The following is a 26554-nucleotide window of genomic DNA, read 5'->3' as shown; positions in this document are numbered from 1 at the left end:
GACACGGGTTCGCGCCCCGGTCCGGGAAGATCCCACATGCCGCGGAGCGGCTGGGCCCGTGAGCCATGGCCGCTGAGCCTGCGCGTCCGGAGCCTGTGCTCCGCAACGGGAGAGGCCACAACAGTGAGAGCCCCGCGTACCACACACACACACACACTCACACACACACACACACACACACACACAAACCACTTGAACGTGTGAGGACTCCTCACGGCGTACGTTCCACTCTGTATAACTCTTGCCTAACTTCCACCTTTCTCAGGTCGGTGGAACTTTGTTTGAAATTGTTGTTTTAGTTTGTTATGTTCGTTAGACATATTTCAAAGGTTGAAACTCGCCCTCCCACCTCCACTATAATGCAAAACCTACTATGTTAGCAACGCTTTCAGGCTGGCCTATCAAAGAATTCCAGAAAATGAGGATTTAGGACTGCCACTCTCTCCACTACTTTACCAAACACTTGGAAACTCCAGCAGGAGAGGGCCTCTCTCCCATTGGGGTGTGTGTGTGTGTGTGTGTGTGTGTGTGTGTGTGTGTGTGCGCGTGGGGTGTGGGTGGGTGGGTGAGGGAGACCTCTTCTCTTCAGCCCTTGGGCTAGAAGCCCAGATCAGCCCTGGGGGGATCCCTGTCGGGGCTGCCATGAGCTGGGCAGCCTTGTTTTCCTACCTCAGACATTTGTAGTTGCTGGGAGCCCCTACTTGGTCTACAGCAGGCTGGGCCTTATGTGGCAGCACTGGGCACGGGGCCTCTGGCTTTCTTTCCCAGGACACTGCCCGGCTCTCATGGGCTGATCCTGGCCTAGGTTGTCCCCAGGCAAGGACGTATGCGCTCCCAGCAAGTGATCACCTACCGTACAGACACCCACCAGTGCGGGGGGGCCTCTCACCTCCTGCCCTCCTAGAGACAACTGCTTGGTCCCAGTGGATGTCACCAGGAACGGCGTCCGGGCATGGCGGCTGTTGTAGAAGGGCACCTGAGGCCACCTGAGTTCGGGGGAAGCTCACCGTTTTCCCTGCCTGGACTGACCTGGGCGCCAGCCAGGCCACTCCAGCCCTCAGCCCCCAGCTGTGTCTCCTGCACAGGGTCCCGCGCAGGATTGTGAGGCGGGGGTGGCGAGGAAGAGCCCGGAGCGGGTGCTGGAGAAGAAGGGCAGCCCGGGCGTCCGGGCAAGGAAGTCAGACCTGCCTCTCAGCACACTGGCAGCAGCTCAAGCCCTGCCCTCGGCAGCCAGCTGCCTCCAGTGGGACAGCTCGGGGACCCAAAGCCTGTGAGCTGTGCCACCCAGCCCGGGCCCTCGCCTCTGGAAAGTGTTCGACATTCAAGTGCCCCCTTCATCAGCTGACAAAATGGTGTTTTACGAAAGTTCTGAAACATTCTAAAGTCCTAAAAGTATTTTCTTCGCTAACAAAAGTTCTGAGCGCATCTTACTTTGTTCTAAAAGCAAGAAACCACTCTCTGTGGAAGAGATTACAAAAGAAGAGCTGCGGGAGGAGCAGACTTGGGCTCTACGCTCTCCCCTCCCCATCAGCGTCAGCTTCACCAAACATACGTCAGTTGCTCATCTGTGGTGTTCTCACTGTGAATTATGCCCTCACTCCAATGCCTAAGTATTTATATATTCACTCCTTATGCAAAGAACGTATGCTTGGTTTTGAACAATTTAATATAATTGGACTCCTCGGTGCGTTAATTTGAATAATTGCCACTTCAGACTTAACCTCAGTGGGGCTCCACACAGAAGTGGTGGTACCTAAAGGGTACCAGTGTTAGAAGGAATTGAACTTGTGCGTGTGAGTGTGTGTGTAGAATTCAGAGACATAGACTCTGTAAGTTTATATAGGTATAGTTTATACAAAGGTATACACACACACACACACATATGTATATATATACACACACATATATATATATATCTGTGTGTATATATATGTCTACACCTGTGTATAAACTATACCTATATACATATGTTTGATTATGGATCTCTAGCCATCTACTCAAGCACATGTGAAGTCAATTCCTCAAGAACAGGCTCTTACGGGAATAAAGACGCAGACCTACTAGAGAATGGACTTGAGGACACGGGGAGGGGGAAGGGTCCGCTGGGACAAAGTGAGAGAGTGGCATGGACATATACAGACTACCAAATGTACAATAGCTAGCTAGTGGGAAGCCGTCGCATAGCACAGGGAGGTCAGCTCAGTGCTCTGGGACCACCTAGAGGGGTGGGATAGGGAGGGTGGGAGGGAGACACGAGAGGGAGGAGATAATGGGGATATATGTACATGTATAACTGATTCACTTCGTTATAAAGCAGGCATTAACACACCGTTGTAAAGCAATCATACTCCAATGGAAACGTCAAAAAAAGTGTACAAGGCAAAAAAAAAAGAAAAGAAAAAGAATAGGTTCTTAAAAGGTGTACAAACATTTTAAGTTCATTGTCTGTAGGCCTTCTCCATATTCATTTGCGTCGAGATTTATGTAATTGCTGCCCAGGGCTTGGGAAACCACGGCTACAAGGCCTTTTCCCCTGCACGCCATCAGCTATTGAGCCAGGTGGTGGGTATTTTTACTCTTTGTGAATTTTTCGGTGTCCTGGAAATTAAACTTCTCTACCTCTGAGTGCCAAGATAATCTAGCATGAATTCAAACTATACGAAGAGCAAGACTCTGCCCACTATCTACAGTATGTGGAACATAGTACCTGTAAAAGAAATCATAGGAGAAGGAACTGAAAAAGTAGTTTTCAGTATCACCCTTGGGTGTTAGACAAGGTCATAGCTGAGTTTAATTTGTTTTAGTTTCGCTTTCTTCACAATCTCCATGTAAGTTACAATGACAATGTGTTACTTTTGTTCTTGAGTGTTTATTTGGGGAAGGCAAATAAGACCTCCCACCGCAGGCCTGAGTCATCTTTAAGTCCACCTCTTCAAGTATGCTTCCAGATTTGTATTGAAGGTAACATCTACCGTCTTTGAACTCCCATATTACTGTTTTGTTACTCACCTGTGGCAGTTGTCTTGTCCCAGACTATATGTGACTTTAACTCATGTATTTTCTTTCTCTCCATGACTTGCTTATGTTCTTTCTTTGGCCCTCATTTATAGTAAGTACATGGACAAGGAATTAAAAAATTATACACACACACAGACACATACACACACGCATGAGAGGCAGGAAAAGGATGATAACTCTGAAGAAGGAGAGAGAAACAGGAGAGAGGAGCCTCTGCAATTCAGACTTCCAGGGCAGCTCCACACAGAGTGCCTCAGACACCGAGGAGAGCACGTTGCTGATCTGTTTCTCCACCCCCATGGAAGACCACCAGCTAAGTGCTAGAGCCTTCCTGGGAAGACCTTTGCTACCTCAGAGTCGGTCACTCAGGACTGCCAGATGAGCTGGGAGGAAAATAAGGGAATGGAGCCAACACTGGACAAGGCCACTAAGGCCACTCAGTGGCCTCAGTCAAGGCCATCCACCCTTCTTCTATATTCACTTTCAACCAATCACCAAGTCCCTACTGAATGCCTGCTATGTACACAGCACTGCCCTGAGGTACTGCATGGGGAATACTAAGAAGTGTGTCAAGTGCCAGATTACAACCTAACCGAGAAGTCACAAAATACACATACATATACATACATACTACATTCACCCATGGTACACACACACACACACACGCACACACACGCACTCGCACACACACACATACACCCTTCATGCTTCCATACATTTAAGACTGACTTGCAATGGAAGCAATGTGTGATAGGGATCCAATGAATCGGTCCCATTTCAAGAGCAGTAAGAGCTCAGAAGATGAGAGTACTGTGGCTTCCTCCAAGAGATGGGGATTGAGCTAGAACTTGAAAAATCTGAACGTTGACAGGAATTAGCACATTGCATTTCTTGTACCGTCGAGTAGACTGAAAGCAAATAGCTTGGGCTTCCCTGGTGGCGCGGTGGTTGAGAGTCCGCCGGCCAGTGCAGGGGACACGGGTTCGAGCCCTGGTCCAGGAAGATCCCACATGCCGCAGAGAAACTAAGCCCCTGCGCCACAACGACTGAGCCTGCGCTCTAGAGCCGGCGAGCCGCAACTACTGAGCCCGCGAGCCACAACTACTGAGCCCTGTGCGCCTAGAGCCCATGCTCGGCAACAAGAGAAGCCACCGCAGTGAGAAGCCCGTGCACCGTGACGAAGAGTAGCCCCGGCTCGTGGCAACCGCAGAAAGGCCGCGCGCAGCAACGAAAACCCAACTCAGCCAAAAGTAAATAAAATTAAATATTTAAGAAAATAAAAAATAGAAAAAAATAAAAGAGACCAGTGGGTGCCAAGGGGGAAGGTGGGGTGGGAGAGGGATGGATTGGGAGTTTGGGATTAGCCGATGCAAGCTAGTATATATAAAATGGATAGACAACAAGGTCCTACTGCATAGCACGGGGAACTCTATTCAATATCCTATGATAAACCGTAATGGAAAAGCATATGGAAAAGCATGTGTATATATATATGTGTGTAACTGAGTCACGCTGCTGTACAGCAGTAATTAACCAAACACTATAATTCAACTATACTTCAATCAAAAAACAATTACATAAACCACCCCTTATGTTTATACACCATTAAAGCTAAGAAAGTATCCTTCCGTCCCTACTTCGTTCTGACTTGGTAAGAATGCTGTGAGATGATTATCTTTATTTTGGCAAATAGTAGTAGTAAGAGTGATAGTTGTTTATAGTTCAGGAAACGAAGGCTCAGGGACAATAAGGCTGGTCCGTGTCGTGTAGTGAGGATTCAGGGCCAAAGCTCTTGCTATGAGCAGGAAAGTAGAAGTGCCCTAAAACCAGATGCATATGTTCCAACTCCAGGGCCTGCTTCCGTTACTCCACTCCTTGGTCTTTCCGATTCTTACCATTATTTATTATTCATTCCTCTTATTATTTGGGGTGGGAGGGGGTGGTTAGGGGCACCGTGTCCCACTTTTTCCGATGAAAAGTGCACACACTATTCTAATGCCAGCACACACGCGGAACTTTACATTCAACTTCAAGGGGACTCCCAGTCCCGCGGACGGCCAGCTGTGGCCTCCAAGTAAGCCCTCCGGATCTGTACCTTGTTCCGCACGCCCCGTGACTGCAATGAACTGAACCGAGAGCCAGCCTAGAGACTCCCTTCCTCTGAACACACCCTAAAACACCGCTTTCGTTAACGCACTCCCCTGGCACAAAACTCTTACAGTCTTCCATGACCCCAAGGGCAGGCATTCTAACTCCTTCCGTAAACTGGACCCCAACCTAACTTCTAAACTTTACTTCCCACCCGGTACAGAGTTCTCTTCAGGCTCCCCCTCCAGCTCCCTCTCAAGGTCAGCACTTCATATGCACTCATTCTCCTGGCCACCCTGTTTGGGTTGGTGTTCCCCAAGACAAGCTTTATATACTCCATCACTCCTGGGGCTGCTCACACTTACCTCCCTGAACTGAAGTTCCATGCACGGCCTGCTTAGCATTTACCAAAATTTGACTCATTCTGCGAGGTGTAAGGGAAACCCCACTACCCTGCCGAAAACAGCCCAATCTGCTTCTACCACGGGCTGCTAAGAACAAAGTCTCTTCAAACGTTTGAATCCTGGCCCTCTGCCCCTGGTCTGTGTAACCTTAGGAAAGTCACCGAACCTCTCTGAGCCTCCATCGCCTCCATTGGGAACTAAAGAGAGCGACGGCCCCCGCCCTCCTCAGGGGACGGCTGTAAGACCGAGTAGCCAGGCCCCGGTGCACGGCGAGCACCCACATGGTGCCAGCGGCCTGAGCAGGCACAGCTACGTGCCACTCCACAGGCTCTCATATCCACTCGGGAGCAGGGGCGACACTCCGCGTCCAGCATCTTCAGTCACAGCGCAGGCCCCGGTGCAGAACGACCGCAGTCAGTCCCGACCCCTTAACTCTAGCATCAGCTAACGTTACCTGAGCCCTCACCATGGGCCTTATTGTACCCCTTCATGTAAGTTTCGCAACACGCTACAGCGGGTACCGTCATGACCCCCATCCTACAGGCGTGGCACCTGAGGCACAGAGAGCTCAGCTAATTTAGCTCTGGCCACACAGCAAGTCGGTGGCGGTGGGGCTGGGCACTGCACTCTGTCTCCAGAATTTTCAGCTCCTTTCTCTCACACGGGCTGATCTCTCTCCCCAGACTGTGAGCACCCGTGGCACGATAGCTGCGTCTGGAATCATGACACTCTCCACACTGCCTGAGGTAGGGCCTTGTACACAGAGCAGCCAACCAAGGATTACTGACCGAAGCATATACAGGGACAGAAAAACACGGTAGCGACATATTCACAAGAAAACTTTCTGCCCTCATTGCCAACTGCCAGAGAGTAGCCATCATCTTTCTTCTCTCATGGACCTTGGTGAATAAATAAACCACAAAACTGATGAAAATTGGAAATGTGAGACAGCACGGTATGGCCAGCGGTAGCACGGTGTTTTTACCACCTCAGTTACCACCTCGTCCTCACAATCACCTGGTGAGGCAGTTACTATGGCTACCCTCATTTTGCAGATGTGGAAACCAAGATCAAGTGAGAATAAGCAACCTAGCAGTTGAGCCAGCTAGCAAGTGGTGAGCAAAGCCAGGATTTAGATGCCAGCAATCTGGCTCCAGGGCCCCTGCTCCCATAAATCCACCACATCGACTACGATTCATGGCTGTTGCTGCTTCGGACGAAGCTCCATTCAGTATTTAAGGTTTTCAAGGTGTGAAGTTAAGTACAACTTTTAAATAAATACGACCACGACTGATGCCAAGGTAGGGCAGCGTGCGTCCAGGGTCACGGGGGTGACTAAAGTTGAGAAAACACAAATTCACCGCGGAAATCTGAGATGTGCAAGGACACACCTCCTGAGCTGTCACAGATGTCCTAGCTTGTCTAATGCAAATCACGATAAAAACCCTCATGGGTCTCTCATGTGATAACTAATACGGAACCAAAATTGTGCATAGGGTATCCAGCTGAGAGAGGGAGAGGCCTGCCGAACTCACCAAGGGCCAACCTGAGGACGAACTGTCTTGGTTAAAATCAGGAGGAGGTACTCATATGGCCATGTCTTACCATTTTTTGAAAGGGAATTGGTCAACAAACCTTTTTTAGTTTCTTGACCACCCTCTGGAGACATGAGGCAGGGGCACTTATCCCTTAGGCACTGTAGGTGAGGTGACTAGGTCCCATGATATACTCAGGAGCCCACTAAAACGATTTGGTTTCTGATCCCCAATGGGGTTCATGAAAATGGCTGTCCAAGGAAACACAGGCTAAGTCAGGTACATTGTCAAGGATAGGGCCCATTATTATAAGCTGCTTTCAATATCTAGGATATTAAGTTTTGGGGCATCTATAAAACACTTGTTCAAGGAACAACCATAGAGCCCTAAATCGGGCCGGGCCCTCTTTTATTTGACAATAAATAAAATGGATTTATTCCTCAGCAAGGGCTCAGGAAAATATTTCTAGAAAACGTGAGGACATGAGATGGGGGGATAGGCAGAGGCAAGAAAGTGGGTAAATTTACCCATGTCCACAGGGGCCGACCACAAAGGACATGTATGCTTTTGTAGAGGATCTACAGCCAGAAGCAATAGGAGCTTAGGAGCTGTGCACAAAGATGTAGCATAGTCCATAGTTGCAACAGGGACAACAACAAAAAAAAAAAAAAGAAAGGAAGAAAAGAAAAGAAAGGGGGCTTCCCTGGTGGCGCAGTGGTTGGGAGTCGGCCTGCCAACCGGTTCCTGCCCTGGTCCGGGAGGATCCCGCGTGCCGCAGAGCGGCTGGGTCCGTGGGCCATGGCCGCTGAGCCTGCGCGTCCGGAGCCTGTGCTCCGCAACGGGAGAGGTCACAGCAGTGAGAGGCTCACGTACCGCAAAAAAATAAAAAAAATAAAAAAATAAAAAAAGGCGGGAACTCTGTACCCCGTAAGCATTCTTGAGTGCTTGAAGCACTGTGCAGGTTTCTACACCTGCAATCTGATGTTGATTCATTACTAGAAATCTATAGGCTAATGGACTTTCTTGCAGGGGGGCCGAGGGGGGCGCTGGGTTTCGCTTTCTTTTGTTTCCTTTGCATAGTGCATCTGAGCACCAGGCATGCTCAGAAAACCCAACCCTGAACTCCTGCTCCTGGAGACGGGGAGTATGGCGGACTCTGACTTCAAGCTCATTGCAAATATTCAGAGCAAGCAAACTCCTAGCTAATAATACAGGTGACCCTTCAACTACACAGCTTTGAACTTGCAAGTCCAGTGAAACACAGGTTTTTGGGTTTTTTTAAAAAAAATTTCAATAAATATACAGGCGGCCCTCCATATCCATGGGTTTCGCATCAGCAGGTGCGGAGGGCCGACTATGAGACTGGAGCATCCGCCGGTTTTGGTATCCGCGACGGGTCCTGGAACCAGTCCCCCGCGGATACCAAGGGGCGACCGTATTACTTTGATTATTGTTCCATTCTTGGTATTGGCTGCTGGATATGGAGGGCTCGGTCAAGAGATAGTCCCCAAACGCTTCTCCAAGGTCTATGGAGCTTGGGTGAGCTCTCTCTCTTACCCTCCACAAATCGGGCACAGCCCCTTGGTCTGGGAAGACGCCCGACCTAGGGCGGAGTACTTAGTCAGCTAGGTTGCAACCTGGGACCCGGAGTCCTGATCTCACGCATGCTCCCTACCAGCTCCCGGGCGGCGCGCAACATCCTCCCCCCGGACCCCCCCCCCGCCCCCCGCGCCCACGCCCACGCCCTCTAGACGCCCGAGGCCCTGCCGCATGCGCACATCAGCCAACCCAACCCCCAGCAGGCTGTGGTAAACCCACAGAGGGAGGCATCCCAGACTTCCTGAAACCCGACCAGACGCCAGAGGAGCCTTAACGTGCCGGATCGTGGGCCACCGCTCTAGCCTTGAGTCGTGAGCCGGGGGTCTCAGGAGATCCAGCGCAGCCTCCGCTGAAGCTCACAGCCTCCTCGACAGCAGTCGGGACATGGAGCGTCAGCCGCAGAGCAGCCACGATGCCTATGCCGACATGGAGGCAGCCGTCGCCGGCCTCCTCAACCTGGGGGTCGACAAGGAGTGGGAAGAAGCGCACGGTCAGTGGCGGGCGGGGCACTCGCTTTAGCCCATTCCAGGAAAGGAACTTTCCCAGCGAGGGGCGAAGGGCAGGACCCCCCTCGGACGCAGGCCCTCCCCAGAGCCTGGCTCCCTCGACGGACTGATCTTTCTCTTTGGGTTTCCTCCCTTCCTTGCAGGGGTGAACCGCGCGGAGACCTGGCCTCCCGCAGAGGGGGGAGAGGGGCAGAAGGCCCAGCCCGAACCGGAAGGGCAAGAGGCGGGAGACGAAGGAGAAGGCAAGCAAGGCTGCGATGTCAGCGTCGGAGCCGCCGGCCCCGCGGACGGCGAAGGCTGCGAGGCCGAGGCCGGGGCGGGCGGCGGCGAAGGCGGAGAGCAGGGTGGCGAGGAGCGGCCCCCGCGGGCCGCCGTCGAGGGTCCCGAGGCCACAGGTGGGCAGCGGCGGGTCCTCCACGCCAGGATTACGCAGGTGCAGCTGCCACACCCGGAGCGCGTTTTCCGGCATACTCCGTACCCCGACGCGCGCACGCGGTAAGCGGGCGTCTCGGGTGGCGGGGGCTGCCGCGCGGGTGGCGGGCGGCGCTCTCGTGGGTCCCTCTCCTCGGCTCCGGACCTGAAAGCCCCGTGGCCTGGCGGCGGCCCGGCCCCTCCGGCGCACTCGGGGGGCCTCGGACGGGGGCGGGGGCTCTGCCTGCTGGGAATCGAGGTCGATATTTCCCTGCGGTGTGGTGTTTGAAGTCGGGGTGGGGGGTGCGGTGGGGTGGGGTGGGGTGGGGTGGGGCGGGGGGCTTTGTGGGCCGCCGGTTAACGTAAATAATAAGTCGCCTGAGGCGTGGTGGAGCAAATGCAGAGTTGGAGTCTACTTTTATCTGAAGTTTTGATCATCAGTTATTCATGGATTATATTTGCATTAATTTAAACACTACACTAAAACATCCTTTATCTTGATTACTGAATTTTAAAAAATAGATCAATTTTTTAATTTATTTAACGGCTGCGTTGGGTGTTTCTTGCTGCGCTCGGGCTCTGGGCTCGGGCTTTCTCCAGTTGCAGCGAGCGGGGGCTACTGTAAGTTACGGTGCGCGGGCTGCTCATTGTGGTGGCTTCTCTTGTGGCAGAGCGCGGGCTCTAGGCGGGTGGGCTTCCGTAGTAGATGTGGCACGTGGGCTCAGTCGGTGTGGCTCTCGGGCTCCAGAGCGCAGGCTCAGTAGTTGTGTCCCACAGGCTTAGTTGCTCCGCGGCATGTGGGATCTTCCCGGACCGGGGCACGAACCCGTGTCCCCTGCATCGGCAGGCGGACTCTCAACCGCTGCGCCACCAGGGAAGCCCTTGACGGTAGCTATTCTAAGGTGATACCTCAGTGTAGTTGTGGTTTGCATTTCTCTGATGATTAGTGATGTCCGTTTTTATTTTTTAATATATTTATTTTTCTGAATTTTTGAATTTTATGTATTTTTTGTACAGCGGGTTCTCATTAGTTATCCATTTTATATGTATTAGTGTATATATGTCAATTCCAGTCTCCCAGTTCATCCCACCCCTACCCCCACCCCCCACCCCCACTTTCCCCCCTTGGTGTCCATATGTTTGTTCTGTACTCGTGCGCCTCTATTTCGGCTTTATTAAATGGAGGTAGGTTCCCTCTATGCCCACTTGCTGGAGACTTTTTATCATCAATGGGGGCTGAATTTTCTCAAAAGCTTTTTCTTCACCTATTGAGATGATCATATGGTTTTTCTTCTTCAATTTGTTAGTATGGTGTATCTCATTGATTGATTTGCATATATTGAAGAATCCTTGCGTTCCTGGGATAAATCCCACTTGATCATGGTGTCTGATCCTTTTAATGTGTTGTTGGATTCTGGTTGCTAGTATTTTGTTGAGGATTTTTGCATCTATATTCATCAGTGATATTGGTCTGTAATTTTCTTTTTTGTGGCATCTTTGTCTGTTTTTGCTCTCAGGGTGATGGTGGCCTCATAGAATGAGTTTGGGAGTGTTCCTTCCTCTGCAGTTTTTTGGAAGAGTTTGAGAAGGATGGGTTGTAGCTCTTCTCTAAATGTTTGATAGAATTCACCTGTGAAGCCCTCTGGTCCTGGACTTTTGTTTGTTGGACCATTTTTAATCACAGTTTCAATTTCATTACTTGTGATTGGTCTGCTCATATTTTCTGTTTCTTCCTGGTTCAGTCTTGGAAGGTTATACCTTTCTAAGAATTTGTCCATTTCTTCCAGGTTGTCCATTTTATTGGTATAGAGTTGCTTGTAGTAGTCTCTTAGGTTGCTTTGTATTTCTGCAGTGTCTGTGGTAACTTTTCCTTTTTCATTTCTCATTTTATTGATTTGAGTTCTCTCCCTCTTTTTCTTGATGCGTCTGGCTAATGGTTTATGAATTTCGCTCATCTTCTCAAAGAACCAGCTTTTAGTTCTGTTGATCTTTGCTATTGTTTTCTTTGTTTCCATTGCATTCATTTCTGCTCTGATCTTTATGATTTCTTTCCTTCTGCGAACTTTGGGTTTTGTTTGTTCTCCTTTCTCTAGGTCCTTTCGGTGTAAGGTTAGCTTGTTGATTTGAGATTTTTCTTGTTTCCTGAGGTAGACTTGAATTGCTGTAAACTTCCCTCTTATGACTGCTTTTGCTGCATCGCATAGCTTTTGGATCGTCGTGTTTTCATTTTCCTTTGTCTCCAGGTATTTTTTTTTATTTCGTCTTTGATTTCCTCAGTGACTCATTGGTTGTTCAGTAGCATTTTGTTCAACCTCCACATGTTAGTGTTTTTTTTTTGAAGTTTTCCTCCTGTAGTTCATTTCTAGTCTCACAGGATTATAGTTGGAAAAGATGCTTGATAGGATTTCAATTTTCTTAAATTTATTGAGGCTTGCTTTTTGGAGAATGTTCCATGTGCACTTGAGAAGAGTGTGTATTCTGCTGCTTTTGGATGGAATGCTCTGTAAATATGTATTAAGATATTAGACCTAATGGAGGTCTAATGGGTCATTTAAGGCCAGTGTTTCCTTATCGATTTTCTGTCTGGGTGATCTGTCCATTGATGTAAGTGGGGTGTGCAAGTCCTGAATATTATTGTTACTGTCAATTTCTCCTTTATGTCTGTTACTATTTGCTGTACGTATTTAGGTGCTCCTATGTTGGGTGCATATATATTTACAATTGCTGTATCTTCTTGGGTTGATTCCATGCTCGTGATGTAAGGTCTTTCTCTGTCTCTTGTTACGGTCTTTGTTTTAAGGTCTATTTTATCTGACATAAGTATTGCTACCCCATCTTTCTTTTGATTTCCATTTGCATGGAATACCTTTTTCCGTCCCTTCACTTTCTGTCTGAGTCTTTAGATCTGAAGTGAGTCTCTTGTAGGCAGCATGTATGTGGGTGTTCTTATGGTATCCATTCAGCCACTCTTTGTCTTTTGATTGCAGCATTTATTCCATTTAAATTTAAAGTAATTATTAGTAGGTTTGTCCTTACTGCCATTTTGCTAATAATTGTTTTTGGAGTTCTTTTCGGTTCCTTCTTCTTTTGCTCTCTTCCCTTGTGATTTGATGTCTATCCTTAGTGTTATGTTTGGATTCCTTTCTCTTTTTTGTGTGTGTGTATCTATTGTAGATTTTCGGTTTGTGGTTACCAGGAGGTTTATATATAGCAGTGTATTCGATTATACATATAAGTGATATGTATAATCTATATTCTTTTTTCTTATTCTTTTCCATTGCAGTTTATTGCAAGATATTGAATAGAGTTCCCTGTGCCGAACAATAAATCCTTGTGGTTTATGTGGTATATACGGTAGTGTGCCTCTGTTAATCCTGTGCTCCCAATTTATCCCCCCACTTGGTAACCATACGTTTGTTTTTTATGTCTGTGAGTCTGTTTTTGTTTTGTAAATAAGTTCACTTGTACTGTTTTTCAGATTCCACGTAAAAGTGATATCAGGTAATATTTGTCTTTCTCTGTCTGACTTAACTTCCCTTAGGATAATACTCTCTAAGTCTGTCCATGCTGTCACAAATGGCAGAATGTGATACCTTTTTAGGGCTGAGTACTATTCCATTGTGTATATATATATACCACATCATCTTTATCCATTCATCTGTTGATGGACACTTAGGTTGCTTCCATGTCTTAGCTATTGTAAACAGTGCCGCTCTGAACATTGTGGTGCACGTATCTTTTCGAATTAGAGCTTTCATCCTTTTCAGGTATATGCCCAGATATGGGATTAGTGATATTGAGCATCTTTTCATGGGCCTGTTGGCCATCTGTAGGTCTTCTTCGGAGAAATTTCTATTTAGGTCTGCTGCCCATTTTTTGATTGCGTTGTTTGTTTTTTTGTTATTGAGTGGTAGGAGCTATTGGCATATTTTGGAAATGAAGCCCTTGTCAGTTGCGTTGTTTGCAGATATTTTCTCCCAGTTCGTACACCTATGGACTTTTCATTTTCTTCATGGTTTCCTTTGCTGTGCTAAAGCTTATAACTTTGCTTTCATTCTTTTTTGATTTGTAGTAACGGCCTTTTCTTTTTGTTTAGAGAAGTTCCTGTAACATTTCTTGTAAGGCAGGTTTTGTGCTGTTGAACTCTTTTAGCTTTTGCTGTCTCTAAAAGTCTTCATGTGTCCTTCAAATCTGAATGGTAGCCTTGCCAGGTAGAGTATTCTTGGTTGTAGACTTTTTTCCTTTGATCACGTTAAACATATGGTGTCACTTCCTCTGGTCCCCAGAGCTGCCTGCTCCAGGGGTGCCCTCTATATGGGCTGCATGGGCCCTTCTACTGTGATGGGCTGACTACTGTGGGTGTGCTGGTAGGCGGGGCTGGACTCCTGGTCTGTTGGTTGCCAGGCACTGCCCAGTGCAGAGGCTGCTGGCTCACTGGTGGGTGGGGCTGGGTCCTGGGACCTCTGGTGGGCGGGTCTGGTTCTGGGGCAGCTGGGGTCTCAGGAGCCCCTGTGGCAAGTGACTTGTTGGTGGGTGATTCGGTGTCCCTGCCTGGCTAGCTGCCCGCCCTGGGGCGTCCCTGGGAATGGTGTCAACAGACTGGTGGGCAGGGTGGGTCCCAGCACTGGTAAGCTCGAGGGAGGATTCCAAAAGGGTGCTTGCCAGCAGCAGAGTCCTCATGGTAGAATGAGCACCCTAAAATGGCTGCTGCCAGTGTCTGTGTCCCCAGGGTGAGCTGTAGTTGCTTCCTGCCTCTCCAGGAGATTCTTCAGATCAGCAGGTAGGTCTGATCCCGGCTCCTTTCAAAGGACTGCTTCTGCCCCTGGGTCCTGGAGCATGTGAGATTTTGTGTGCACCCTTTGAGAGTGGAGTCTCTCTTTCCCACAGCCCTCTGGCTCTCCTGAAAGTAAGCCCCACTGGGTTTCAAAGCCAAACGTTCTGGGGGCTTTCTTCCCAGTGCAGGACCCCAAGCTAGGAAATCTAATGTGCTTGGACCCCTTGCTTCTTGCGGAGAACCTCTGCGATTGTAATTATCCTCCCGTTTATGGGTCACCAACCTGGGTGTGTGGGTCTTGACTCTACCACATCTCGGCCCTTCCTGTCCATCTCGTTGTGGTTCCTTCTTTATATCTGTAGCTGTGGAAGATGTTTCCTGCTAGTCTTCAGCTCATTCTCATGAATGGTTGCTCTGTAAGTAGTTGTAATGTTGGTGGACCCATGGGAGGAGGTGAGCTCGGCGTTTTCCTATGCCGCCATCTTGGCTACTCTCTGAATAAACGTTTTAACATAGCATGAAACGTGCATTGTACATTTCATTTCATGTATAATGTCAAATGCTGAATATTTGCCATGTTTTTCCCCTCAGAAAGGAGCTTGCAAGAGGCGTGGGAGTGCCTGAATCCGGAGCCCAGGTCAGTAAACCTGAAAAAAGGAACTTGGCAGGGCAGCCAATTTAAAACCTGCTTTAGGAATTGGATACCTTGTCCTAGACATTCTCAAGTTGGTGTGTTTTCGTACCCTTGTCTATGTTTTGGAAATAAGGTTTGCACTTCTGGGGCTTTGGGGCCGGAATATATGTATCTTCAGTAAAGTTAAACTCCTTCCAAAACCGTTTGGTATCCTTTAGGGGGCAATGCTCTGTGGAATCATGTTGGGGCTGATTCTGACTTGGGAATTATTCAAAGTAATGCACCAAATAGTTGGGTTAGAAGAGGGTTCAAGTATAGTAAATTATTTACAAATTTTAAAGCCAGGCATAAGCTCTTTGTATAGGGAGTGAATTTCCAAGTATTCAGGCGATCGGGTAAGGGAATAATTCACCTCGGAACACAGCATATGAGCAACTAATATAAGCTTAGTTTAGGTGAGACTGATGGGGAGGGGACTAGCTGAAAATTCCAGTGCCTGGTTCTCTTGCTGTTGTTTTCATGTGTTTGGTAGAGCAGCGCAGAGAGTTTCAGCCGTAAATTTTAATTTTCTGAAACATTTTTCATGTGCAGCCTGAAAACATTGCTAGCATAGTAGGTCGTGCAGGATGATGGAGGTGGGGCAACGGTTTGCAACCTTTAGGAATTTGTCTAAATATATAAAACAATAAAACGAACAAGAAGAACAAATTTCAATAAATTTCCCCTGACCTCAAAAGGTGGACGGGTTTGAGAATACTTGGATACTATCGATGTATGTCTTGGAGATACTGCAGAAATTCATTATGAAACTACCAAATGTATCAGTGAATATTATTTTGAGCAATTTCTAATGTCTAAGAATTTATTTCTGCCCTTTTCATACTGATGAGGGGTTGGTTTTGAAGAATATGTTTGTGATGGTCAGTGGTTGGCTCTCAGCTAGTCGCTTACCTGTGTTAATTTGAAATACTTGCTCATTCACTCAGGTAGTGGTTACTAGTTGGTAGCTCATGGCACAGAAGCTGATTATTTGTCCATAGAACACAGTAAGATGTATCAAAGGAATATATATATATATATATATATATATATATTTACTTTAATTAATTAATTTATTTATGTGTGGCTGCGTTGGGTCTTCGTTGCTGTGCATGGGCTCTTCTCCAGTTGAGGAGAGTGGGGTCACTCTTCCTTGTGGTGCGCGGGCTTCTCAGTGCAGTGGCTTCGCCGCTTGTGGAGGAGGAATATTTTCTTAAAAAGCAAGATGGATAAAGAGGGGAAGAAAGCAGGCAGGAAGGAACGAAGAATCAGGATGGGTCCCCTAGCTTTGCTGCAGAGAGCGTGTGTAAGGGCAGTGATGCACACGGGCTGCAGAGCTGGTGGTGGGGTCTGGAAAGCAGTGCTGGCGGCCTAAGGCCACGGGCTGGGCTCACAGTCAGGTCTGTCCAGGGCTTGGGAGGGCCAGGCCTCTGCTTTCTCAAGCAGGCAAAGCAAGCTCAGAGGAAAAGGAAAACTGTGAAGTTTGGGGGGCTTGCTTCTCCTGGGTTTACACAGTAGTCTCTTAATGGAGTTCTGAAGGGAAAAAGAGCAACAAGAAACAAAGGAAGAAACAGGGAGAACGCTTTCATCTACTTCCAAACTCTACAGCATGAATGTCCCAAAGAAACATTTCATGGGCACCCGCCCTTGTTTTGCAAAGACAGTAGGAGTTGTTTGATGAAACCAGTGTTGGAGATATGGAAGTAGTGTCAGCCTGAACCTCAGATAGCCAGCTTTGCGCACTGCTTATTATATTTACGCAGATTAGACCATTGGTACACTCGAACAACCCCGCCCCCCCCGCAGATGAGCTCTAGTACAGCGGCTGTTTTTGACTGCATATTCATGCATCGGAAGGGCCCAAATACTAAGATGGGAGAGGGACAATGGGGCGACAGAGGGAGGAGGCCCTTGGTCTCAGGTAAAATTTGCCGAGTGGAAACAACCCAAAATAGGAAATATGACATAATTCCATTAACTGCGATGCTGAGGGAGCAGTGGAGTCCACAGGACAGGGTTTTCTTTCAGTTGTGAATAGTTGGCTGATATTTAGGGGGAGCCATGTAGTGACTCCTCACCCACGTGGTGGTCGGCTGTCTTCCTAAAATGCAGGTTGCACCCTCTTGCCTTAAGCATAAGGGACAGGATGGGGATCTCCTGGTGGATAAGCAGCTCCTAGAGGGCGCCACCGTGCTGGGCACCAGAGGCTCTGGTCCAAGGTCCTGTGACTGTAGCCAGAGCAGAGTGAGCTGACCTGGTCCTGAGCCCAGGAGGGGGCGGAGGGCGGGGCGGGGCGAGGCGGGGCCTGCAGCATTGACAGTGGTGACAATGGTATGCCCCTTTCCCCCCAAAGCCCTGTCTGGGCAGAGATTTTGAGAGTTTCAGTAAATTTGGGCCGAGTTCGTCTACACATTCATTACGCCTACAGTCGAATATTAAGGCAGTGTCCAGGGCTTCAGCTCTGCCGCTGTCCAGCAAGACGAGCCACAGAGTCCCTGGGCCCCCCCTGACCAGACCTCCCTCACGATACCATCTCCATCTTCTTAACCATCCCGAGGTGCCAGAGGATGAATGACCCTCTTTAGTCATCCTTGAGGAAAGCTTTTGTTTAAAAAATGCAACCCACTCCTATTGATTATTTACTGTAACCAAAGATGGGTTTTTCAAAATGGGGACAGTTCCCCTCAGTACGATTTTAAACGGCACCCCCTTTCTCCTATGCTCACCTTCCCCCATAACTAAGGTGACGCCTGCCCAGTGAGTAGGGATCAGTGGCAGCTGGAGCTGAGGGTCAGTTGTCAGGACGCAGACCCACCAGGCACAGTAAGAGCAGGAGGCACGGAGTGCGGTTGATCAGCCCCTCCTGCGTCTAAGGGTGGGGGGATCATAGTAAAGGTGGGAGGGGAGAGACAAAGCCATGTGCCAATCCAGAGCCTGGCACATAGTCGGTGCTCGCTCGTCGGGGGGAGGGGGGCTGAAGGGAGCGCCTCAGCTACGTATCCTAAGATATGTTAGCAAGAAGGAAATAGCTGCTCCTGATGCAGTTTAAAATCTTCAAGGCACCGAGAGCTCCCAGCCGCGATTTTTCATGTCTGACACGAAATGCTCAATATACTAAACAATCTCTTTTTCTCTCTGCTTCAAGGCTTGGTTTCAGCGTAGAAGGGCCAAGTGGCCGAGACATCAGAGGCCAGTAATGTTGAGAGACGTGCCCCCCGTGCCCCCAGTGCCCCCTGTTATCGTCAGCTTGTGTGAACCCTGCAGTGCCAACCTGCTTCAGCAGCTGGATTGGGTCTTCGTTTATCTGGAGTCACTGCCGCTGCCGCTGCCCCTGCTGTCCGGGCTGCCCATGCCCCGCATGCCACCCATGCAGCCCATGCCCCCCAGGCCGCCCATGCAGCCCATGGAGCCCATGGAGACCATGGAGCCCATGCAGCCGAGGCCGCCCATGCAGCCCATGCAGCCCATGGAGCCCATGCAGCCCATACGCCCCATGCAGCCCAAGCCCCCCAGGCGGCCCATGCAGGCCATGCAGCCCATGCAGCCCATGGAGCCCATGCAGCCGAGGCCGCCCATGCAGTCCATGCGGCCGAGGTCTCCCATGCAGCCCATGCAGCCCATGGAGCCCATGCAGCCCATGGAGCCCATGGAGCCCATGCAGCCGAGGCCGCCCATGCAGCCCATGCATCCCATGGAGCCCATGGAGCCCATGGAGCCCATGCAGCCCATGGAGCCCATGGAGCCCATGCAGCCGAGGCCGCCCGTGCAGCCCAGGGCGCCCATGCAGCCCATGCAGCCCATGCAGCCCATGCAGCCCATGGAGCCCATGGAGCCCATGCAGCCCATGGAGCCCATGCAGCCCATGCAGCCCATGGAGCCCATGGAGGCCATGCAGCCGAGGGCACCCATGCAGCCCATGGAGCCCATGGAGCCCATGCAGCCCAGGCCACCCATGCAGCCCATACGCCTCATGCAGCCTATGCCCCCCAGGCCGCCCATGCAGCCCATGCCCCCGCCGCCCTGGCCGCCTGTGCCTCCCATGCCGCCCTGGCCCCCCTGGCCGCCCTTTCCTCCTATGCCTGTGCCCCCTCCTCCCTGGCTTGTTCCACACTTGCTTCACTGTAGGTGCCCTCATGTGGCCTGGGATGGTCCCTTACCATTGGCGGTCCTTCAGCAGCCCCCGCTTTGTCTTGAGTTGTCTCTGTGACAGTTATTTTCAAAGTGCCTTTGAGCCAGATTCAAATTCTGCATACCTCACCACCAAGAACCCTCCCCCAAATGCCTGCCAAGTGTGTTAAATAGAAGTAGAGTCGTTGACCCACTGTTTTAGGGCATGTTTTTGTATTTTCAATAAAGTTGTGAATTCTCTGCATATTTGTTCTCTGTGTCACACGGGGTTAGTAAATGTGATGGAAATTGCTAAGCCAACGCCAGTCAGACCGAACGCCCAGGAGGCCTCCTTTCATGCAGTTAACAGCCCTGAGTCACCATCACAGGCCATGCACATCTCGGAAGTTTCCCAGGTGCCCAGGAGGGGTTTACACAGACTCACCTGTTCTCTTCCACCCTCTCCCCCGGCATCCATGCTCCCCACACCCTGCCCCATTGGGACCACCTAGATGTGCAAGACGGGTGGTGTGAGTCTCGAATGGGAGAACTGTGTGTTTCAAAGCAGGCCTGAGGCCCATTCATGGTGACCAGCTCAGGTACTAGGAGGACTCCAAGGGACACGTCTGCAGTGACTACTCATAGGGCTTTATGGAGGAGAGGGAGCAGGGCATCATCTGGTTCTCTCCCAGTTCTGTTCACCGCCTTCCCTGTTGTGGAGGGCACACGGGGAGAGAAGCCACGCTTGCGGAGGGGGAGGGGCCTACCTCTGCGAAGGTAACACAAGAGGAGACGGTCTAGGCCCGCGTGCGGCTCTTCTCTCTCCCTCTCCCCCACCCCCAGGCTCGGAAAGCATATCATAGCTCCTTCCCCAGCTCAGAGCTGACGGATGATGTGGCCTTCAAGTGTATTTTGTCACCTTCAACATCCTTGGGAGAACCCTGGTTATAGCCAATTCAACACTGATCGGAGCCTCCTGGTTGTGTGTTGCCTGAGGCCAGGAGGCGGTGGTCCCTGAGCACTGATCCAGGATAATCACTTTATTTAAAAGAAGCAGGTAGGGCTTCCCTGGTGGCGCCGTGGTGAAGAGTCTGCCTTGCGGGAAGATCCCACATGCTGCGGAGCAACTAAGCCTGTGCGCCACAACTACCGAGCCTGTGTGCCACAACTACTGAAGCCCGCACACCTACAGCCCGTGCTCCACCACCAGAGCAGCCACTGCAATGAGAAGCGCCGCAACTACAGAGAGCCCGCGCGCAGCCACAAAGACCCAACACGGCCAAATATAAAATAAATTCATTTAAAAAATAACAACAAATAAAAGCAGCAGGTATGGGAACATATGTATATGTGTAACGGATTCACTTTGCTGTAAAGCAGAAACTAACACAACCATTGTAAGGCAGTTATACTCCAATAAAGATGTTAAAAAAATAAAATAAAATAAAATAAAAGCAGCAGGTAGACCTTACCTTTGTTCATGCTGCCTTCTTCAAATGGATCTGCCAGGTAGAAAACACACACACACACACACACACACACACACACACACACACACACACACAGATGCTACACAGGTATGTACCCTATATCACATATCTGTGATTGAAACACAAACATACCCAGCACATACCCGGGACACAAGCAGAATTGGCTTGTGTTATTAAAATAACCCTTCCGAAATTTATCTTGTGGCCTGTTGTCCTTGCCTTCGGTTATTTCAGGTTCGACGCTGAGAAAGAACGTGGCACCTTGTCCACCTTGGTCTTGGGGAGGGGCAGGGGCTGATGCGGAACTGAAGCAGTGTCCATGCTGCATCGCCAGTTTATTTGCGCAGGCACACACAACCCTTCTTGTTGGTAGGACGACCCCAGCCTGAGGAAGAGTTTTGCTGACAGACCAAAAACTGTTTCCACGGCTAGTCAGGTTTGGGCGGTAGCACTGCAGAGGGCTTTTTGATCTGTGTGTCTGTTTTTGTGCCAGTAGCATACTGGGTTTTTTTTGTTATTATTTTTTGGCCACGCCCCGCAGCATGCGCGATCTTCCCCAACCAGGGGTCGAACCTGTGCCCCCTGTAGTGGAAGGGCTGAGTCTTAACCACTGGACTGCCAGGGAAGTCCACTGATGACTATAGCTTTGTAGTATACAGTAGTCTGAAGTCAGGGAGTGTGATACCTCTAGGTTTGTTATTTTTTCTCAAGATTACTTTGGCCATTCTGGGGTCTTTTGTGGTTCCATATAAATTTGGGGGTTATTCGTTCTAATTGGTGAAAGATGTCAAGTAGTTTGATACAGATTGCATTAAATCTGCAGATTGCTTTGGGTTGTATGGATATTTTAACAATATTAATTCTTCCAATCCAAGAACACAGTATGTCTTGCCATTTTTTGGTAACATTCTCAAATTCCTTCATCAGTGTTTTATATATAGTTTTCAGAGTATAGGTCTTTCACTTCCTTGCTTAAGTTTATTCCTAGGTATTTTATTCTTTTTGAGCTATTTTATTTATTATTATTATTTTAATTAATTAATTAATTAATAATCACCAAAAAACCCCAGTATGGTACTGGCACAAAAACAGACACACAGATCAATGGAACAGAATAGAGAGCCCAGAAATAAACCCACGCACTTATTATGGTCAATTAATCTATGACAAAGAAAGCAAGAATATACAACGGGGAAAAGACAGTCTCTTCCATAAGTGGTGCTGGGAGAACTGGACAGCTACATGTAAAAGAGAGAAATTGGAGCATGTGCTCACAGCATATTAAAAAATAAACTCAAAACGGATTAAAGACCTAAATGTAAGACCTGATACTATAAAGCTCCTAGAGGGAAACATAGGCAGAACACTCTGTGACAGAAATCGCAGCAATATTTTGGGGGATCTGTCTACCAAGGCAAAAGAAATAAAAGCAAAAACAAACAAATGAGACCCAATTAAACTTAGAAGCTTTTGCACAGCAAAGGAAACCACATACAAAATGCAAAGGCAACCTACTGAATGGGAGAAAATTTTGGCAAAGGACATTACTGGCAAGGGGTTAATATCCAAAATGTATAAACAGCTCATACAACTCAGTATCAGATAAACAAAGAACCGGGCTTCCCTGGTGGCGCAGTGGTTGAGAGTCTGCCCGCCGATGCAGGGGACACGGGTTCATGACCCGGTCCTGCGGGATCCCACATGCTGCGGAGCGGCTGGGCCCGTGAGCCATGGCCGCTGAGCCTGCGCGTCTGGAGCCTGTGCTCTGCAACGGGAGAGGCCGCGGCGGTGAGAGGCCCGCGTACTGCAAAAAACAAGCAAACAAAAAGCCCCACAAAGAACCTAATTCGAAAATGGGCAGAAGACCTGAACAGACATTTTGCCAAAGAAGATACACAGATGGCCAACAGGCACATGAAATAAATGCTCAACACTGCTAATCATCAGAGAAATGCAAATCAAAACCATCAAGAAATCCCCTCACACCTGTCAAAATGGTCATCCTCAAACGGATAGCAAATGTTGGTGAGGACGGGGAGAAAAGGGGACCCTCCTACACTGTTGGGGGAGTGTAAATTGATACAGCCACTCTAGAAAACAATGGGGAGGTTTCTCAAGAAACTAAAAATAGAACTACCATATGGTCCAGCAATTCCACTCCGGGGTATGTATCCAAAGGAAGCAAAAACGCTCATTCAAAAAGATACATGCACCCTAATGTTCATTGCAGCACTATTTACAATAGTCAAGATACAGAAGCAACCTAAGTACCCAGCAACAGATCAATGGATAAAGAAAATGTGGTATATTTATACGGTGGAATGCTTCTCAGCCATAAAAACAACGAAATTCTGCCCTTTGTAACAACGTGGATGGACCTAGAGAGTACTATCCTTAAGTGAAATGAGTCAGACAGAGAAAGACAAATACTGTATGATTTCACTTATGTGCGGAATCTAAAAAACAAAGCAAACGAACAAACATAACTAAACAGAAACAGAAGTATAGATCCAGAGAGTAAACAGGTGGCTGCCAGAAGGGAAGGGGTGGGGAGGGAGAGAAACAGGTGAGGGAGATTAAGGGGTACAAACTTCCAGTTGCACCATAAATAACTGGTATGAAACGCACAGTGTGGGGAATAGAGTCAATAATTATGTAATATCTTCGCGTGGTGACAGATGGTAACTAGATGTATCACGGCGATCATTTTTAAATGTATAGAAATTTAGAATCACTATGTTGTGTAACAGGAACTCACATATTGCTGTGGGTCAATTATACTTCAAAAGTAAAGGAAGAGACAAAACTCAGAGAAAAAGAGATCAGATTTGTGGTGGGGTGGGGGAATGGATGAAGGCAATCAAATGATACAAACTTCCAGTTATAAGACAAATAAGTACTGGGGATGTAGTGTACAACACGATAACTATAATTAACACAACTGTATGTTGCACAGGAAAGTTGTACAACACGATAAATACAATTAACACAACTGTATGTTACACAGGAAAGATGTACGACACGATAAATACAATTAACACAACTGTATGTTACATAGGAAAGTTAAGAGAGTAAATCCTGAGAGTTCTCATCACACACACAAATTTTTTTCTATTTATTTATGTATCTATATGAGATGATGGATGTTCACTAAACTTGTGCTAATAATCTCATGATGTATGTCAGTCAAATCATTATACTGTACACCTGCAACTTGTACAGTGTTGTATGTCAATTATATCTCAATAAAACTGGGGGGAGGAAGGAAGTGCTACATTTCGTTACGAGGTAGTCCAAAATAAAGATGTCATTATCCCACCCAAATAAAATAAATAAACGAAAATAGCCAGTTTCCCTCTAGCACCTGACTATTAAAATGCACGAAGGAAAAGAAAAGCAAGATCTCCATCAAGGAACGTACCAAGAGGCAGTTTCAAAAATTGCCATTTGCACAGAAGTATCCTGGAGTCCGAAGGGAAGATGGTGCCCAGGACAGCTCTTGAGAGTGACACCTTGAGCAGGAGCTGTAGGATTGGTTTCGGGAGCCTGGGCTGAAGCCTCGACGGCTGATGGCTGAGGCCATTCAGGTCTCGGGACTGAGGTTAGAATGGGAGCGAGAGTGGTGGCTAAGCATGGAGCCTGTGGCTTTGCTGGGCTTGGGGAACTTCAAAGAATCGCTATGCTTTCTCCATCCGGACGCAAGATGCTGAAACCATTGCTAATGCGTAAGAAGGAGGCGATTCTGATCTCAGAGAAGACCTCAGGTGTCCAGGTTCCAAGAACCCTCTGCAGTGCTACCGCCCAAACCTGACTAGCCGTGGAAACACTTTTTGGTCTGTCAGCAAAACTCTTCCTCAGGCTGGGGTCGCCCTACCAACAAGAAGGGTTGTGTGTGCCTGCGCAAATAAACTGGTGATGCAGCATGGACACTGCTTCAGTTCCGCATCAGCCCCTGCCCCTCCCCAAGACCAAGGTGGACAAGGTGCCACGTTCTTTCTCAGCGTCGAACCTGAAATAACCGAAGGCAAGGACAACAGGCCACAAGATAAATTTCAGAAGGGTTATTTTAATAACACAAGCCAATTCTGCTTGTGTCCCGGGTATGTGCTGGGTATGTTTGTGTTTCAATCACAGATATGTGATATAGGGTACATACCTGTGTAGCATCTGTGTGTGTGTGTGTGTGTGTGTGTGTGTGTGTGTGTGGTTTGCTACCTGGCAGATCCATTTGAAGAAGGCAGCACGAACAAAGGTAAGGTCTACCTGCTGCTTTTATTTTATTTTATTTTATTTTTTTAACATATTTATTGGAGTATAACTGCCTTACAATGGTGTGTTAGTTTCTGCTTTACAGCAAAGTGAATCCGTTACACATATACATATGTTCCCATACCTGCTGCTTTTATTTATTGTTATTTTTAAAATGAATTTATTTTATTTTTGGCCGTGTTGGGTCTTTGTGGCTGCGCGCGGGCTCTCTGTAGTTGCGGCGCTTCTCATTGCAGTGGCTGCTCTTGTGGTGGAGCATGGGCTGTAGGTGTGCGGGCTTCAGTAGTTGTGGCACACAGGCTCGGTAGTTGTGGCGCACAGGCTTAGTTGCTCCGCGGCATGTGGGATCTTCCCACAAGGCAGACTCTTAACCACGGTGCCACCACGGAAGCCCTACCTGCTTCTTTTATTTTTATTTTTATTTTTTTTTTGCGGTACGCCGGCCTCTCACTGTTGTGGCCTCTCCCGTTGCGGAGCACAGGCTCCGGACGCGCAGGCTGAGCGGCCATGGCTCTCGGGCCCAGCCGCTCCGCGGCATGTGGGATCTTCCCTGCACTCTAGAGCCAGCGAGCCGCAACTACTGAGCCCGCGAGCCACAACTACTGAGCCCTGTGCGCCTAGAGCCCATGCTCGGCAACAAGACAAGCCACCGCAGTGAGAAGCCCGTGCACCGCGACAAAGAGTAGCCCCGGCTCGTGGCAACCGCAGAAAGGCCGCGCGCAGCAACGAAAACCCAACTCAGCCAAAAGTAAATAAAATTAAATATTTAAGAAAATAAAAAATAGAAAAAAATAAAAGAGACCGGTGGGTGCCAAGGGGGAAGGTGGGGTGGGAGAGGGATGGATTGGGAGTTTGGGATTAGCCGATGCAAGCTAGTATATATAAAATGGATAGACAACAAGGTCCTACTGCATAGCACGGGGAACTCTATTCAATATCCTATGATAAACCGTAATGGAAAAGCATATGGAAAAGCATGTGTATATATATATGTGTGCAACTGAGTCACGCTGCTGTACAGCAGTAATTAACCAAACACTATAATTCAACTATACTTCAATCAAAAAACAATTACATAAATCACCCCTTATGTTTATACACCATTAAAGCTAAGAAAGTATCCTTCCGTCCCTACTTCATTCTGACTTGGTAAGAATGCTGTGAGATGATTATCTTTATTTTGGCAAATAGTAGTAGTAAGAGTGATAGTTGTTTATAGTTCAGGAAACGAAGGCTCAGGGACAATAAGGCTGGTCCGTGTCGTGTAGTGAGGATTCAGGGCCAAAGCTCTTGCTATGAGCAGGAAAGTAGAAGTGCCCTAAAACCAGATGCATATGCTCCAACTCCAGGGCCTGCTTCCGTTACTCCACTCCTTGGTCTTTCCGATTCTTACCATTATTTATTATTCATTCCTCTTATTATTTGGGGCGGGAGGGGGTGGTTAGCGGCATCGTGTCCCACTTTTTCCGATGAAAAGTGCACACACTATTCTAATGCCAGCACACACGCGGAACTTTACATTCAACTTCAAGGGGACTCCCAGTCCCGCGGACGGCCAGCTGTGGCCTCCAAGTAAGCCCTCCGGATCTGTACCTTGTTCCGCACGCCCCGTAACTGCAATGAACTGAACCGAGAGCCAGCCTAGAGACTCCCTTCCTCTGAACACACCCTAAAACACCG

The 26554-nt window shown here is 48.5% G+C and overlaps 1 protein-coding gene and 1 non-coding gene across 2 annotated transcripts; both read left to right on the top strand.

The window, feature by feature from the left end:
* The first annotated feature begins 573 nt into the window (after nucleotides 1-573).
* On the top strand, nucleotides 574-680 carry LOC131749079 (small Cajal body-specific RNA 20). The gene has a single exon (XR_009333191.1). It is a non-coding gene; the product is annotated as a small Cajal body-specific RNA 20 (non-coding RNA).
* Nucleotides 681-9028: 8348 nt separating this feature from the next.
* LOC131748033 (homeobox protein ESX1-like) lies at nucleotides 9029-19215 on the top strand. The gene is made up of 5 exons (XM_059050139.1): nucleotides 9029-9134; nucleotides 9294-9645; nucleotides 14927-14972; nucleotides 18154-18467; nucleotides 18999-19215. The coding sequence occupies exons 1-5, from the start codon at nucleotides 9029-9031 to the stop codon at nucleotides 19213-19215; spliced, it is 1035 nt and encodes a 344-aa protein (XP_058906122.1).
* The last annotated feature ends 7339 nt before the right edge of the window (nucleotides 19216-26554 follow it).

The sequence above is a fragment of the Kogia breviceps genome, chromosome X (genome assembly GCF_026419965.1).
Source record: "Kogia breviceps isolate mKogBre1 chromosome X, mKogBre1 haplotype 1, whole genome shotgun sequence".
Classification (NCBI taxonomy): domain Eukaryota; kingdom Metazoa; phylum Chordata; class Mammalia; order Artiodactyla; family Physeteridae; genus Kogia; species Kogia breviceps.
The sequence above is the reverse complement of the archived record's forward strand: the minus strand, read 5'-3'. Positions and strand labels throughout refer to the sequence as shown.

What these genes read in the sequence shown, in the direction of transcription:
- LOC131748033 (XM_059050139.1), top strand. Translation starts at nt 9,029, where the DNA reads ATGGAGCGTCAGCCGCAGAGCAGCCACGATGCCTATGCCGACATGGAG. An exon ending in GGAGTGGGAAGAAGCGCACG is followed by an intron (nt 9,135 to 9,293) that starts GTCAGTGGCGGG and finishes CCTTCCTTGCAG; the next exon opens with GGGTGAACCGCGCGGAGACC. An exon ending in TACCCCGACGCGCGCACGCG is followed by an intron (nt 9,646 to 14,926) that starts GTAAGCGGGCGT and finishes TTTTCCCCTCAG; the next exon opens with AAAGGAGCTTGCAAGAGGCG.